The 18035-nt window shown below is 33.0% G+C and overlaps 2 protein-coding genes across 2 annotated transcripts; one reads left to right on the top strand and one right to left on the bottom strand.

The window, feature by feature from the left end:
* Window positions 1–1560: 1560 nt before the first annotated feature.
* LOC130801792 (glucan endo-1,3-beta-glucosidase 11-like) lies at window positions 1561–4748 on the top strand. Its single transcript, XM_057665676.1, has 3 exons — window positions 1561–1942; window positions 2493–3637; window positions 4496–4748. The coding sequence occupies exons 1-3, from the start codon at window positions 1852–1854 to the stop codon at window positions 4568–4570; spliced, it is 1311 nt and encodes a 436-aa protein (XP_057521659.1). The 5' UTR covers window positions 1561–1851; the 3' UTR covers window positions 4571–4748.
* A 686-nt stretch (window positions 4749–5434) lies between these two features.
* LOC130801790 (ubiquitin carboxyl-terminal hydrolase 10-like) lies at window positions 5435–17469 on the bottom strand. The gene is made up of 14 exons (XM_057665675.1): window positions 16874–17469; window positions 16554–16733; window positions 14934–15164; window positions 14485–14629; window positions 13367–13426; window positions 13175–13270; window positions 11749–12141; window positions 11502–11642; window positions 10335–10505; window positions 8149–8406; window positions 7931–8076; window positions 7287–7778; window positions 6905–7181; window positions 5435–6177 (listed from the first exon to the last, which is right to left on the bottom strand). Exons 2-14 carry the CDS (start codon window positions 16700–16702, stop codon window positions 6031–6033), a joined length of 2706 nt encoding a protein of 901 aa, XP_057521658.1. The 5' UTR covers window positions 16703–16733; window positions 16874–17469; the 3' UTR covers window positions 5435–6030.
* Window positions 17470–18035: the final 566 nt, after the last annotated feature.

The raw sequence follows: 18035 nt of genomic DNA, 5'->3' as shown, positions 1-18035 counted from the left end.
TAAATTGAAAAAGAAATTAAAGATGAGGAGGAAGAATTTTCTATTTTGACCGGTCAACCGTTATATTTAACGGTAAACTAAAGAAAAATATTATTAGATACTTTTTGGAAAAGAAAAAATTTTATTAGATACTTTTTGTCAAAATTTTTTTTATTAGGTACTTTTTGGAAAAAAAAAAATTTATTAGATTTTTTGACAATTGTTTTTAAATTTCTAAATTGAATTTCTTTAAGGCTTTAAATATCATTATTTTATTTTTTTTCCGAAAAAACAGTCACTTTTATTTTTTAAGAGATGCTTAGAAATGTAGATGGGTAAATAAAAGAGGGTAAAATAAGGAATTGACAGAACTTGTCATCAAATATAGATGAAGAAAGAAAATATGATGTGTTGTGGGGTCATCTGCTGGAGCCTTCTACCATTATATGATGCTTTCAGATTGTTGTGGAATCCACAAAAGTTGATAAAGTAGAAAAGGGTAAAAGGTAAGAGAATGATGAGTTTACTTTACAAGCCATAATGTATATAAAAATATATTAAAAATATTTATCAAAAATTACCAATAAAAATTAAATTTTTGTGAGAGACTTTATCTTTGGTGAAGTTAAATTTTTAAAATTTAAAATTTAATATTAAAATTAGTAACTCCTTCAATCAATTGTAAATATTTTTGTTTTTTAATAAAATAAAATTACATATATTCAACCTAGCCGTTGCCTGTTAGCTTTATGATTGAAGGATAATCTATTTATTATATTATATCATGGTTAAATGTATATGTATGCTTCTCTACTTGTAAGACATGCTAGAATATGATCATTTCCATCGAACCGGTTAAATATCAACAACAGTCCGACATCATTTTTATATTCAAAATATCAGTCTTCAATTGTTGTATTTAATATTTATCACTAACTTTGTTTCCTACTTCCTCCGTCTCGTTCTAGTTTCTATATTTGACTTTGTACGTAATTTAATGTGTTATTATATTTATTTATATATTGAATTTACACATCTAAAAATTATAAAAAGTTAACTATATGAAAGTATGCGATTAGACGATTCAAACAAAATCCCATTGATTATATTTTTACTTGCACATTAATCGCAATATATAAAATAAGTCTAAACGATAAATAGTGCTTTTAACCGAAATGTAGCGAGTATTTCAAAACGGAGGAAGTAATACGTGTCTTATTTCGATTTAACATAAATACTAAGAATTTAATTTATTGATAAAAATATTATTATTTTTTTTAAATAACGATAAAAGTGTAAGAGTTAATGGGATATAAAATAAAAATAAAATGAAAACAATATATAGAGCATAGAATCTTATATTTTATTTATGTCATTTAATATTATTTTTGCTTTGAAAAAGTAAAAATTTAATTATGCTTTATTAATTCAGTGTTTAATTTTTCTTAGAAAGTTAGAATAATTATATAAAATATTAATTTTTTTCTAGTTTCAAGATTATGTACAGCCTTAAAAACCATAAATATCTCACTGACATCTATATTAATGTAGAGGAAAAAGAAAAGTGTACTAAGTAATTAAAATTTTTTTATATATAAATACCAAAAGAGAAAGAATCAATTTAACACGGTTCTTGCACTCTATCAGTATACTACTATATACACTTTCTACCTCATTCCTTTCTCATTTCTCTCTTTGCCAAACAATTGGGCAAAGATTTCACACTCATTTCACAAAATCCAACCATTTCAAGAGCCAATTAGAGCAGGAAGTAGTATAATTCTCCTCCCTTTTTTTACTCTCAACATTGTTCCAAATTTTCAAGAGATCTAGTAGACTAGTACTTATTATTAGTTCATTTTCATCAGCATCATGGGAACACCAGCCAGATATATAAACACAAGTATATGCAGATCCTCACATTCTCCGTTATTACCATTTTCATTAATCCTTCTACTTTCAGGTATTTTGTTTCTAATCACTAAAGCTCATCTTATTTTTCGCTAATTACTTAGCTTATGTCCGTGGTTGAGAAGTAAGAGGTTCTTTAGACATTAGGGTGTTTGCCAAAATGACAATTTGAACTTACTAGTATTTAGAAATTGGCGGATGGTCAAATCATCTGATGTTAATATTTTAATATTGGGTTTTTACTGACATGTGTAAGATGAGTTGGTCAAATCAATCCAATCACCTATTTGCCAAACACCCATATTGTTAAATAGACATGGGTGATGGCAGTGTTTGACAAAATGACCGATTTAACTTATTTAATTTAAATTATAAATAAGTGGTTTGATCGATCAAATCATTTAATGTTATTATTTGGTAAATTAGCCGGTTATTTTAAAAGCTGTTTTGGCCGGCATGTTTAAAATCAGTTGGTTAAATCACTCGAATCACCCGGCAAACAACCCGTTATACAGAAACTTCAAAGGGACGGAAGAAGTATAGCTTACCATAATGGAGTATCATTCATTCTTACTTTCTAATTTCTTGCTGTTTGTAATCAGGTATTCTGCCAGTATCAGTGTTCTCATTAGGAATAAACTATGGGCAAATTGCCAACAATCTTCCACCACCAGACAAAGTAGTCCCTCTAGTAAAAGCCATAGGAGCAACCAAAGTTAAGCTCTATGATGCAGACTCCAAAGTCCTGAAAGCTTTTGCTAAAACTGGGATCCAGTTCACTGTCACAGTAGGCAATGATTTACTCCCACAACTAGCTAAAGACCCAAAACAATCACTTGATTGGGTTAAGAAAAATGTTCAAGGCTACTTACCTGATACAAATATAACATGTATTCTTATAGGAAATGAAGTATTAACATACAATGATACTATCTTAACTAGTAGTCTTGTGCCTGCAATGCAGAATATGCATTCAGCACTCCAGAAATTAGGCTTAGATGGTGATATTTGGGTAACTACAGCTCACAATTTAGCCATTCTTGATACATCTTACCCACCTTCATCTGGTTCGTTTCGACAAGATCTAAGTGGGTGTATAACTCAAATCTTGAACTTTCATTCAAAAACAGGATCCCCATTCTTGATTAATGCATACCCTTATTTTGCATATAAAGCTAGTCCACAAGAAGTGAATCTTGATTATGTCCTGCTTCAAGCTAAAACAGCAAATATTATGGTAGACCCAGATTCTAATTTGCATTATGATAACATGTTGTATGCTCAAGTTGATGCTGTGTATGCTGCAATGGGACCCACTTTTAGTAAAAGAGTGGAAGTTCAAGTGTCAGAAACTGGGTGGCCATCTAAAGGGGATGAAGATGAGTATGGTGCTACTCCTGATAATGCTAAGAAATATAATGGAAATTTGATTAAGCTTTTTAGTAATAGTGCAAAAAAGGGTACACCCATGAAGCCTAATTGTGATTTAAATGTGTTTGTATTTGCACTTTTTAATGAGAATATGAAGCCAGGACCAAGTTCTGAGAGGAATTATGGGTTGTTTAAGCCTGATGGTTCACCAGCTTATTCATTGGGGTTTCCTACAATTCAAGCAGTTGGTAATGGTTCTAGTTATGGTGCTGATGGACCGTCTTCGGCTGCAGCCGAAACTGCTGCTGGTAGTAGTGGTAGTGGTGGTGGTGGTCGCACTTCTTCTAGTGGTTATCTCTCCATTTCTTCATCAACGGTATGCTCCTTCATTCATCTCACTAATTTTTTTAATATTTACAGCCGGTTTAGTAATCGGTACTAAAAGGTGAAAATGATAAAAAAAATTAGTGTAACAAGTTTAATAGTCATGCTTATTTTCTTTCAACAACATCGTATTCTTTTCAAAATTCATTCCAACACATTAGCATTTGAAAATATGATATTAGGTTGTAATGAAAAATTATGAACAAAAACTTTTATATAATCAGGTTTTCATTACCATGAGAATGACATGATATATATCATCAAAATTTTACGCAATAAATCATTTTTATTTCCACCCTCTAATACCAGACGAACCGTTAAAGGTTTTGGTTTTTTTCAAAGTTGAATTCTATATTATTTTGGTGTGTTTGATTCTTCCCAGTGAAATGGCACCTTCCCTTGGCTCTTGACCCACTAGATGTGGGCACATGAAAAAAAGCATAAGATTCCTTTGTTTGTATATTGGTGTAGATTGGTGTCCAACTTTTTTTGCTCTGTATTTGTATATCATGGTTGTACTAGGGTGGAATTTAGGTCTAGATCTTCCCGGGTTATAGTCCGGACCATTTGATTAATAACCCTATTAGTATTTAATTGTCTAACATATCACCAATCAATTTGTATCAATACACACATTTAGAGATTAGTGTTTCACTATTGTAATCAATGCGATATACTGTGAACTTTTCAGTATTGACCGTTATATCCAATTCACAATCATAAGTGAAGCTGTATTTTTGCACTATGGTTTGAAGCCAAATTTATTTTGTTGAACCTCCCTAACCTTGATTATATTACAATTTGATTAAACATTAACAAATAATGAACTGTTTTTGTATTGATTATGCAGGAAAGATATCCCTCAGCAGGTCTCACAGTAATTTCATTGGTTATGATGATGATGGGGATGGTAGCAGTAATTTAGAATAGATTAGTGATGGTTAAGAGGTTATTTATATTATGATAGAATACAATTAAATTCTGAGTAGTGAGCCAATTCCAGATTTATAAGAGATATTCGAGAAGAGTCTTCAGATTTAGGGAAGAGATATTAGTTTCTTTGCTTGTACTGCTTGTTAATATCATTATTTTTTGACGACTCATTCTTTTTCTTTTTGACACTGCAAACATTCAATCTCCTTTTACTTTTCTTTGCATTGCTTTTTCTATTTTCCTTCTTTCTTGTCTGTCCGGTGTCCGGCATCCCTCCCCCGGATTTGGTCTTTGTGCGGTAGTACTTGATTGAAAACTAAAACTAAACCTTCTGCCAGTATCTCCTTGAAATTTTGTTTTGAATGAATTACCGAAATTATTAAATGTAAAATTTTCACAAATTTTAATTATATATCAATCTTTTTGATTTAACATTTTATAAAAACTACCACAACTGATTGTCATTTGTAAAGTTTAAGTATTGATTTATCAACCATTACATGATTTGCTCAAAATAAGTCTTCTTTTCTCCATATAAATTAACAATTAGATTTCAAAAATATCTTTAGAATAAATAATGTAGTGGAAAATGACAAATAGGGAAGAAAACAATAGTGATTTTGTAAAATCATACAATTAGTTTCTTGAAAAAATAAGGAAGAAAATGTTAGAGTATATAACATATCCCCAAGATATGTTATATACTCTAACAGAAAACAATTAAATTTCATAATTACTTTTTTCAAAATCAAAATCATTACTATAAAAAATTGAGAGATTTTTTTTAGCATCATGAGATTATCAAAAACCAAGAATGATTTGTTAAACCATTAATTGTGCACAAAGGAAATACAAGTATGAGATAATAAGACTAGGAAATATAGTCGGCATTGCCTTGAAAAGTATTACAAATCTGATAAGGTAACATAATACAATTAAGTAGATATTATAATCCCGATTCCAAAACTTTGCTGCGCTAGACCCCAGATGTACAAGTAAAACAGACATCAATACAAGGAGAAAACATCTAGAAGGGCGATCAAAATATTAGCCACAAATCAAGGCATTCTTCAAGATCTCAAATAACCCACCAAACAGAGGTGGAACAGTCTTAATGGTGTTCCCTAATATGATTGGACACTACTAATACGGCCACAGACCTATACATAAGGCCTACAAGAAAAGATACCGAGAATTTATAATCTAGCGGCTCACTTCAAAATTTTGTAGAATAGATAAGCATATACTGATTGAACCAAATGAAGACCTACCTCCCAATCTAGCTATCCGATAATCTTGTTAGTCAGCTCCCCATCTAACGCCAACTAGTCTGTCTCAGCAAGCCAATATCCAATTTTTTCACTAAAACACATTTATAATGAGTACTTGTAATATCCTGAGCAAATGAAGTTTGCAATCCTGCACAGAATGCTTTTAAGAAAGATTGTGATCCTAAGATGATCTTCCAACTTTAGATTTGGCTTCAACTTTCACCCTTCGGTAAAACAAAACATATGCAGCTGATGTCTTAATTTCTGATTCATCTACTGGAGAAACATGACTGTCATCGAAGTGATACCATTTGTCTTCGTCAATCAACTGCACATTCGAGAAATAAGGACCATAAGATTCCAAATGAAACAAAAAAAATACATTTAGTTGTTTGCATGTGAATTTCAAAATTCAACCCAAACAACAAGGCAAAGCCTAGACTCCAATTTCCAACTTATGAAGTTAGAGTCGGAGGATTGTGGTGTTAGAAACAAATAGACAATGAAAACATCATCATCACATCTTATGGCATGAGTCGAATCCATGTAACTACCCAACATCAATAACAATTTAAAAATACAGGTGTTCATTGAAGTGAGTGGGTATAGATAGTAACAAATTGTAGGTGACAAATGGTTGATCGCTCAAGTTAATGTTCCCTCCAACTCTCTAATCCTCCACCATTCAAGTTTTCCTCCGCCAAGCAACTCAGTATCATGAATCCCGAAAGAACAAAAGTGAATTATGGTCGGTTTTGGACTATTTTGGGCCATTTTGAAAAAAGCAAGAATTCAAAAGGCAACAAATGTTACAATCGTCTTGCAATAAGACAAGGAAAAGTCTAATATGAAGCACAGTCACAAACTTATTGAACTTATTGCGAGATCGGGTCAACTTTATAAGTCTCACAATATGTGAGATTTTATCACTCAAGATTAGATGGAAAGAAAGAAGATGAATCTGATTAGCACCATAAATCATCATCATCATGCATCAACCTTAAGGAAACACAATCTTGCCCAACGAAGGAAAAGGTTTGAGATAGGTCTCTAACCTTTGCATAAGCAGAATAGTGCCCACCGCCAAGGCCGCCATAATGGTTGCTAATGGCATACAATTCGTATACATAGGGGACATCAGATGCATCCCCATTCTTTGCATATTTCCCCATATCCAATTTCTGGATTGGAAAGCTCACGAAGGTATCTAGTTTGTTTTTAAAATATCTGCTATATGAGAACCGTTTCAGGTGGATGACAAGTATCTCGGGCAGTCTCCAAAGGTCTAGCTTCTTGGAGGCCTCTCTGTGTTCCTTGCAATTAGGGCAATACCTGCATCCAGATGTAGCGACAAAATAAGTTCTACAAACTGATCCAAACATGTTGAGTAAAACCAAGTACAGATCTTTCATATAGAACTTGTATATGGAGCCTTACCACATGTCATCAGGCCCAAGGGGCTCCTCCTTCAAAAATGCATCCAGACATGAGAATAAAGAGACAGCTTCTTGGCGAGTCTTCTTAGTAGTAAAACCTGATTTGCACACCACAGGGAGGTCCTCTAGATAGCTAATATCATAAAGATTGTGTTCAATATCAGTCCAACAAAGAGTGACCCTTAAGGAAGAATTGCTTTTAACATAATCGTCGTCAAATTGTTTGCCACTCAGAAACCTATCCTCGGTGATACTGAGCTGGAGAAGGCAACTGTCGCCATACTTGTATCCTGCAGTGTTGTCTACAAGCATATGGTCTGCTTCACCATTGTCTCCTGATACAGAACCATTCTCTTTCTCACCATTGTTCGTATTTAAAAAGACATGATCTTTTCTCAAAGGAGAAAGTATACTCATAACAGCATTACAAACATCAGCAACAGTTTGCGGCTCTTCTTGTAAATAGGTTACAAGTGGTGATCCTAGAAGCTTCCTGTCATTAAATCTAACGATGAGCTATGTACTTGATAAGTACATCACAGAAAAAAACTAGAGTAACTTAGGGAAAATTAATTCAATTCATATTCCTGGGAGGAAGGGGTTGATAAAAAGGATTCAAAACCTCATTGTTGCACCAGCACTTACTTTTCTGGGGTTTGATGAACTATCTCCAGTCTCTTTAACCCATATTTCTTAGGAATTCGGTATGCTACAATATGATCATCATCCTTGATGGAAGACAGTGACTCCAGAGCAGATTCAAAATATCGGAAAATTTTGTGATCGTAAACCTGAAAGTTAAAATTGATAATTTAGTCATAGCCATGAGTAATAAAATGCAGGAAAAAAAATAGCATATCTACCTCGGCTAGGAAGAGGGTCTCGTCATTCCCCAGACAGCATGCATTTCCCAGTGCTTGAATCAGATCTCTACAGCATCCATGTTTAGAAACCGCTACAGTATATGGTATCGGAAGTCCATTTCCAGTACCATAGAGCACAGTAACTGTCATTGTTCTATTGACGATTGAAGGCAAGGGCAAACTCAAGTACATAAATGGATCAAATGTAATTGAAATCTTGTTGCAAACTGGACAAACCAGAGTAGACTTGTACTGACCCTGCGCATTTTACCACCAGAGAATGTCAAACTAACATTAATTTTAAACTTCAATGAAATTTGCTATATTCTATGCATGCCATCAAGTCTGAAACCACCAAAAAAAATTGCGGTTAATCACAGGTTTTATGAGCTCAAGCCAGAAACATAACATTATCCGACACATCAACTACCACAAAAAGTAGACTGAGAAAAATACTACCTCTAAAAATATTGGAAATGATGCATGAGATATTCAGCTTGGGAAGCATACTACTACCACATCACCACGATTTTTGGAAAATCACATGCTTCAAAAATCTATCATCCCATTACTAGTCAACTAATGGTACATCAAGTAAACACCAATATAGAGCCACCAAATCAAAATATTCATATCCTGATATAATGATGTCCCTAGAACTTAAAGTACCAATGCAAAAGTTAATACCACATCAGAGAGTAAATCCAACCATATACAACGAGTGAGTTCCATGGAATAAAAACTCCCAGAGCTACATTAAATAATGCTAGTTATGTAACGTATTTGAGAGTTTCCGCAACATTGAATCTCCGGTTAAACAGTGCATGAATTTTCACTGTCAAAATGCTGCGTCGATCATTAGGTAATGTGTAGCGCCCGTTATTCCATTACAATGATACTATAGAATGACGACGTTATTGTCTCCCCATTAAAATTTCATTAATACTTAATTATACACTTAAAATACCTCACATAGTGCAATTATAATAGCTATGGGCATATTATTGCACAATAATAGTACTAATAAAAATGCAATTACAAGTTTAAAACTTCCCTTAGAAGACTTTTCAGGCCGCATCGGCCACGATTTTTCCGCAAACAAATTACACATCCGCGACCGCGGTTTTTTTCCATGTTGAGTCATCAAAATTTGATCATCCAATATATATATTACTTGTCACAGATCCTAACACCTGTCCCTGTGCATTACTAAGATTTTTCACGTTCCAAAGACATAAATCTCCAAGTCAAATAGTTTCCCCTTCAACTATGGTTGTACTATTATTTAGAGTAAGCCTTCACCTATGGATGTACTATTATACCATAAAACTTGTGTTAAAATGTTTCATGTTTGTACTGCCGTGTCTAGAGGGAAAATTTTCATCAAGCAACAACAATCATGTTCGGAGATCTATTAACTTACACAGGTATACAGCTTACCTTAATGTGTGACAAACCCAAGCACAACTAGCTGAAATCAGCAGCTACTGGTGCTTCCATATTGAAATTTATGTAGCAGTTGAGCAAACAACAATATCTATAGTAATTTCATCAACTTACAGAATTGCACAACTAGTGGGAGCCAGGTTGTTCCTATGTTATACTTTGTGCAGCCATTCCTCTCACTAGTGGAGTAAACCAAATATGGTAGTTTATAGTTCAATGTGATGAAGGGAAACCAAAAGTAAGACAAGGGAGAGAAAGAAACAAGAAAATAATTACATTTAATTCAATTTCATATGATATCATTTCCTTATACCACCAACAAGAAGGCCCATATACTCTAGAAAGTAAGAAAAGAAGCCTAAAGTAATAGTCACAAGTGAGGTCTAGATTAAGAATCCAATATAAGCTTCATGGGGTAGAAGTGTCCAGATCCATGAAAATTACTCTAAAACAAATAAGCTTCAAAGAGAATCTAAAGTGAAAATAGCGATGCCATGTCACCGGAAGAGATGCCCATTAATGGCGAAGACCAGCACCAGATTTCGGTTCACCATTGTTACCCTTTCACAATACTTTGCTCTCAAGATATTAACAAGTATGAACAATTTCGGAAATCTAAAAACGAAAGATGCACTACCAAAAGTCCTTTTAACACAAACCTAGAACAAAGATATGGATTATAAAACAGTTCATGGAGCATAGATGAACAGTCAAAGTGTATTAACAAGGACTTTTCCAACCTGACATGTATCAACAATAATTGAATCATTACGAGCCTTATGATTCTTCCAACACTCTTCTGCATATTCTTCGTCAGGTCGGCCATCTGAATCTTTCATCTCAATGTAAGGTTTCTGCTTAACGCGGTTCAAGTCTTCATGCAATCCATCCAACAAGAAGGCAAGCAGTTCCTAAATGAAATACAGCTCAATTTAGTAACGCATGACACATTCTATAAGTGCATACAAAATAGGAGAAGAACTACTTCCATATTTAAGTACGAAAATAACGTAACAAACTACGCCTTTTGTCTTACGAAGTTTGCCGCATTTTTCTTATTAGTCTGTCCAACCAAATTTGCCCCAAATCTATTTTTGGCCATGATTCACACTCTTTCTTTAATTCTCATTCACACAACTTAACTTTCATCCACACATTTCTCCCACTTCCCCATAGAATAGACATTTTTACCACTTTACTCATTTTGCTTGATTTACACCTAATTTGTGTAGTAATTTCCAAATAACAGTAACAACGATAAACCACAGGGATAAAGAGATAAATAGTGAAACTAAGGATTTCCTTTCAATCAACGTCCACCACAACAGCCAGCTAGACCTATGATCATGTAAATTATTCATCTGAATCCAATGAGGTATGTTGCCTACCATGACAATATTCAAAACTTCAAACATTACAGGCTATTAGTACCTTATGTAAAACGTACTAGGACTCCTTCACATTCAATCACTTTAATAAAATCTCCATATAAACGTGTTTTGCATGTTCTACATAAAATAACATGGTGTCTGTCAAAATGTTGCAATTTAGGCCCTGTCCTCTTCAATCAGAACAATAATAATATCAAGTAATATTAGATTAAATCAGCACAAAATCAGTTTAAGTCAGTAATAACCAAATCCTTTGATCAAATTCATGAGTGCAAACAAGAAAAAATAGAGAATCGTTAAAATTAACCCCACCCCACCCCACCCCAAAAGAAATCCACATTCAATTAAAAATTTTGATCAGTGGAGATCAATTAATATTAACCAGTGTAAATTTTTCAATCAAGTCAATTAGATAAAAAAAGACCTTTCCTTAATATCCAAACAAAAGCACACACCACCATTCTGCTTTAGTAATTTACAAAATGTAATGAAGTTTTGGTATGTGTGTAAACAAACCTGAGAATCGTGCTGATTATACCCGCTAAACTGAGGAGCAAATCGAGCAAGCTTTCCCTTAAATAGACGTGGCACGATTGATCCCCGTCCAGAAGACCACATTTCCCTCAATAAATCGCCAAATGCAATGGCGAGCTCACCCTATACAGGAAGAGAACATTGCACATGATACATATCTCAAGAATATTTTAGTTCTAGGCAAAAGCAAACAGAAACAAGCAAAATGAAGAAAACAAAAAGTACATACATGCATTCCAAGTGGGTTTTGCTTGTTTATCTCGTTAGAGTAGTCTAGCCGAAAGTAATTAACAAGAGGTGGAGTATGGACCAAACACTGAAGAGCACTATTCATAAAGCAAGTATTCCCCAGATTCTGTAATCCAGCTAAACCTCCCTTTTCCTTCTTTCTCAGACTACCAACACTATCATGACCACCATTCTCAACAGTAGAGCTAGAACTCAATCCTGCACACATATTGAAACTGTTTCTCGTTGAGTAACCATTTGACAAGGCTGGACCGCCAGCAATCGTCACAGAAGACCTTGAGGGTTCCACTGGCACCAAAGCTAATTCATTTCCAGGTGAAGAGACCCCAAGGCTTGATGATACCTTCCCAATAGGCCGTATCTCCAAAAGAATCTACATAATAAAGACAAAAAAGTTTACAGACATCACAATCCAGTGCAATTTCACTACATGTATGCCAACCATTTTGCAATTTTCCTATAAATATGACTCTCTGATTAGCCAAGCACCACCGCAATCATGATGTAGCATTACAAAACTGCATTTCAGAACTATGAAGTGAGCAGCAATCAGCAGAATATACAGAAGTTTTCATATAATTATCCTTTCTTTAGTCAAGTTACAGAGAAGCGTGTTAGCACCACGAGAATTTTTTTCCAAGTTACACAAAAGCGTGTTAACACCATGAGAATTCCATTCTCTTTCAGAATGTGATCTATCAAAAATTCAAGACATTGACTATCATAAAAATATTGATGTAAATGCTCTTGGAACTCTTCTACTCGTAGGCGTAGCTAAAAAAAAAGGATCATGTTTGAGGATGGTAAAATAGCTACAGTAAAATGGTTGTTAAATCATGTGCACGTTAACAGTTATGTCAATGTGAACATGCATTTATGCTTGCTATCAAGGGTCAAAAAAAACCTCAGCTTTTTCCAACAGTAAGATTGTATATATTTGACCCCGGCAAATCCCGCCAAGTTGAGAGCCCAGATGGGAACCACTAAGTGGCATCGGGTAATAGAAAGTCAAAATGGAATGTTATAAGAGAATGTTGTTACCAAAGAAAAACAAATGTTGCTCCAGTGTAGTTTTTTTGGAGAGTTAATACTCTATAGTGTTGATTGTCAAGAGTGAAGAATACATAAGGAGTAAGCTTCATTGCATTCTTGTTATGTAAGGAAAATAATGAATAATAATTTTTCTATTTGTTTGAATAAATTCCCCTCAACCAAAATGCTCAAGTAATAAAAATGTGTAAAGCAACCAGGAAAAAAAAATTTGGACATGCATCTTCAAAACTCACAGAACCCCTGGAAATGGATTCTAAACATAAATTATGCTCCAGCAGCCACAGACACACAGGGAATATAATTTCATGAATAAAAATCTGCAAAGCAAAGCAGAAGGAAAAAGAAACACTAACATGTTGATCCATTTGCAGAAGAGCATCTTCCAACGTCTTGTCCGAAGGATCTAAAACACATTGCCGCCGCTCATTAAAGTAATCCCAGATATCAATCTGTTCGCATTAAAGACAACCCAAAAACAAAAAAGATTATTAATAAAGAACTACTGTTTTAAATATCCAAAACAATTACATAAAATAAACCAAAACCTTGTCTGGCGTCAACCCTTTGAGTGCACACACTTTCTCATAGAGCTCACGAATGGTAGCCTGACCACAATAGTCAACTCATGAATCAAAACTTGTACAATAAGCAACCAAAGTTGCATCTCAGAAAACAAAAACAACTCTCAAACTTATAGTTCTTCGTTTCTCAATACTTATTCCAATTTTAATTTTTCAGGACTCACAAACTCCACATTAACTATTTTTCACAAAAAACACAAGCAAATGTTACTAGTTGAAATTTTCAGTTAATTGTACTGTACACCTATAATATATTTGCATCACATAGTTTTGAGGTTTTAATAATACATTATTTATCCCAGTGAACTGTTACATTGTAACACATTTTGCTTTTTAAAGAACTTTTGGTTGCTCGAAGAATAAGATAAGAAGTTTAAATTGTGTGGATTAAATTAAAAGACCATTTCCTAAAATAGAAATTCACCAAATTAAATGAGACAAGCAAAAATTGATATCGTAGCAAATTAACTGGGATGGAAAGAGTATAATTCATGTTTAAGCGGCCCAAATTATGCATTGAAAATCATGCAAGTGATACTGAAACAAGTTCAAAAAACAAAGTACCCCAACCCATCAACTATAAATTCAATAATTATAGATATAAAATGATAGCAAGTTTTAGCACATTTATTTGGAGGGAACATCGGGGAACTTAAAATAAAAATAAAAGCAGAAAAAGGAGAATTATAAAAAACAGTCTACCAGAAGAACAACTTAAAAAACAAAAAGATTGATAACAGCTTTAGTCCTATATTAAGATAAAATACAAGAGATCCTAGAAGACATTAAATCTGAAGTAGTCAGGAATTTCAAAAAATTTAGTAAGTAAAGCAATCAATAAAAACCTTCCAAAATAGTCTACTGTTAAAAGAAAAAAGAGATACATTATCCATCAAAAAATTTATTTAGTAAAGCACCAATAGAAGAAAGTCAATTATAACAAATCATGAAACTTAATACTAGAAAGAAAGCTCACATAGTTTCTGAAAATAGAAGATTACACTAAAGTTGTATTTATAATCATTTCATATATATTTTTATGGGATGAAGAGTGGCACAGGAATAATTCTAGCATTTATTACCTTCTTACTTAACCTCATGTCTAATTGAGTGTTGTCCCTGGAATCCGTTAGCTTAAGAGACAGAGGATATACTTCCACATTGAACCTTTTAATACAGTCACCCTGAGAAATCAGCTTCCTAGGAACTGGTGGACCTCCAGAATACCTAAGAAAATCTATCATGAATCAAAGGTTTTCATACATATATATACATAATTAGTTACCAAAGTAGTCTGAAAGCTTCTTAATGAATACATAGGAGGCAGGGTAAACGTCTTTTTGTTGTTGACTGACGGGTTAGTCTAGAATGCTAAAACACCTAAAGTCTAGAGTCAAATAAAAGAAACAGCATCCCCTCCTATAAAGATAAATTGGAAGCATAAAAACATAGAGACATACTTTACACCAAGAAAATAAAATAAATGACGACGAAAAAAACAGAAACGTGAGAAAGAACTTCAGTCTCTCACCATTCCAATAGCTTCTTCCAAACTTCTTCGGGAACTAATACATAATCTTGCCCTTCCTCCAAGGTTCTAATAAGTTCTATATTATCAATGTCACCATCATTTACATTTAAAATTAAATCAGAATTGTCAATAGGCCCTGGTCTGTCCACTGCATTCAATATATCTGGAGCACTCTCATTCATTTCACAATCATCATCTTGTCCGGTATACCTCCTCCAGTTCATGAACCATCTGCAAAAGAAAGAAAACAAAAAGGTACATAATGATTAATATAAACATCCTGATCAAAAGCCAAAAAAGGACTATTCTGTAGAAAATTCACCATTTATCCATTGAATGGAGGCAATTACATAGCACTGCAAACAGAATTAGCAAAATGGCAAACGACCTTTTACCTCCACATGCTTTTCAGTTAAATTCATGGTAAGTAATAGTGGTATCAAATATTTACGAAATTTCGATTAATTAGATTACAAAATTGGATTGTCTATCAATCCCAAATTCAATTTAATTCTATATGTAACATATTTTAGACTATCCATTTATATATAAATTATTCACTTGTTCTTGTATCTACTAACAACTACAACTAGTATTTTGTGCTACCACTGACTAGCCACTATTTATAAATGGAATATATTGATCTTTCTATCTATTGAAATAAAGTTATGAAGAAAATGGTCTGCAAGTGTTCTTTAAAATAATACATTCAGTGTAAATTCCACCACTGTTTATAAATGGAATATATTGATCTTTTCTATCTATTGAGATTAAAGTTCTGAAGAAAATACTATGTAAGTTTCCTTTAAAATAACAGATGCAGTGTAAACTCTGCCACTGTTTATAAATGGAATATATTGATCTTTTCTATCTATTGAGATTAAAGTTCTGAAGAAGATTAAAGTCCTTTAGAATAACACATGCAGTGTAAATATAAAGAGAGTAAATCTCTAATCTCTATGTCCAGTCATATCTGGCTGTTTTTTGATTTCATCAAACAATGTAGGTGAGGAAGATCATCTTTTCCATAATATTAAGTTTTATCTTCCCAGTTCCTTCCAAATCTTCCCAATATCAGCCCCATTCATTTGACAATGAATGAAAAGAAAGACGTCCCTCCAGTGACGTAATCCTAATCCAAATTCAAAACAAAAGAAAATATATGCCTACATTTCTCTTCTTCTCTACACTAAAGACGACTTTAAAAAAGAATGGAACGATATTTGCAAAATTCTACAAGGTAGAAACTTAAAGATCGCCACAGAACCATAGTGGCACCCTGATTCTCAACATCTCACGATCTCATACTCATTCTTCTTTCAAATTTTCATCTTCCTCTCATCCCCTAACAAGCAGTCAAATTTTCATCCTCTAAGCTATACTTATACTTCTCACATTAGCACCGCAAATACAAAGAACAAAAAATCAAATACTGCTGTCACCATTAAATTTAAAGGAAACCAAAGCCCCAATCAAAACCTCCCAACAAATCCTTCATTCATCCAAAAGATTCAATTATTTACACATTCAGAAAAAAGAAAATTCGAATATACTATTATAACAAAACCCTCCGAATTCAAAACAAAACAAAATCAATCAAAATCTGAAAGACGACTTTACCGATAAGAAACAACATAGTACAAATTCCCTTCTCTAAGATTCGATTCAGCATGATCATTCAACTCTTTTATAATCCGCCTTTCCTCTTCCGGCGAATGAATTACTTCAATCTTCAATGAATTCTCATCTCCAGCGTTAGGGATCGTCATTCTCGATCTACAACCGTCTTCAATTAAATTCCTAATAACAAATAGTTCAGATCAGAAAATAACAATTCAGAATTTAAACAAGTAGTAAATGAATCAAGAAATAACAAACCAATTCCGTTTTAATCAAAAACACTAGCTTTATATTTAGGGTTAGGGTTAGGTAATGCTTACCAGTTACCAGTGAATTCAATCAAATTCAGGGAAAACCTAATACGAAGATCAAAAGCAAGATGATGTGTATGATTGAAATGAATGTTAATTGATTGAGATGTATAAGAATTGAAGTGAGAGGAATGAGAAAGGAGAATGGTGGACGAGAGAAAAGGATGCGCGAAAAGCAAGATTTTGGTAGATAGCAGGGTTAACAAGGCAAGGGAAGTAATAAGAAGGAAGGAAAGAATGGGAAGATGATGAAATTTCGTTTACGTTTGTCTGACTTTGTATGACACCAGCCCTTCGGACCCTGGCGTAACGCCGTCATGTTTTTAAGAACAAATGGGCCATGGATGGATGTTTGGTCTGAATTCGGCGGTTCAGAGTTCGAGTTTTTGACGTGTTTCTGTTTTATTAAGTTTATTACATTTTACGGATATAGTTTTTTGAATTAAGTGAAATTAGAAGGAAATAAAAGTTCCAAAAATAAAATTAATAACCCTATTAAAAAAAAGTAAAATAAAAATTGTAGCAAATTTATTGTGATAGAAAAAAATATATAAGAAAGTCGATGAAAAGATGATATGGAGTTGCTTAAGAAAGTAATGAACTTACAAAATTTGAGTGTAGGGGTGAACGGCTATTGTTTCTTCTTATTTAGATAATGTTTTAAGGATATTCAAAACTAAATGAAATATTAATGAATAAATGATGATGTGATATTATGTCAATTGTTATGAGGGGACCTTTGTCATTTTTCTCTTCTTTCCATTTGAGTAATAGTAATATGATTTTGGTATTGAAGTTAGATGATAACTCAATAAGAGATAACTCAAAATATCTAATTATATTCCTACAAAATAAATGTTTTTGAATGAATGAAATGTAGCAATAATAAATTTATTTTAGAATGTACTATGCTTGTTATTTCTAAAATAAGGTTATTTTTTTACCAAAATTACAAAATATGAAATAACTTTATGTGGTATATTTTAAAATAATGATTTCATTTGGAAATTTGAAATTGGTTCAATTTATTTTTTTTTTTGGCAAATTAAAATTTTCTAAATTTGAATTTGGATCAAGTTCCACCATTGTTTTTAAAGTAGTTAAAATTGAGAATGACTACTCAAACTTTATCATTCTCAAATTTTTCACTTATAATTTTATAATTAAAATC

The sequence above is a fragment of the Amaranthus tricolor genome, chromosome 15 (assembly GCF_026212465.1).
Source record: "Amaranthus tricolor cultivar Red isolate AtriRed21 chromosome 15, ASM2621246v1, whole genome shotgun sequence".
NCBI classification, from domain to species: Eukaryota; Viridiplantae; Streptophyta; class Magnoliopsida; order Caryophyllales; family Amaranthaceae; genus Amaranthus; species Amaranthus tricolor.
The sequence above is the reverse complement of the archived record's forward strand: the minus strand, read 5'-3'. Positions and strand labels throughout refer to the sequence as shown.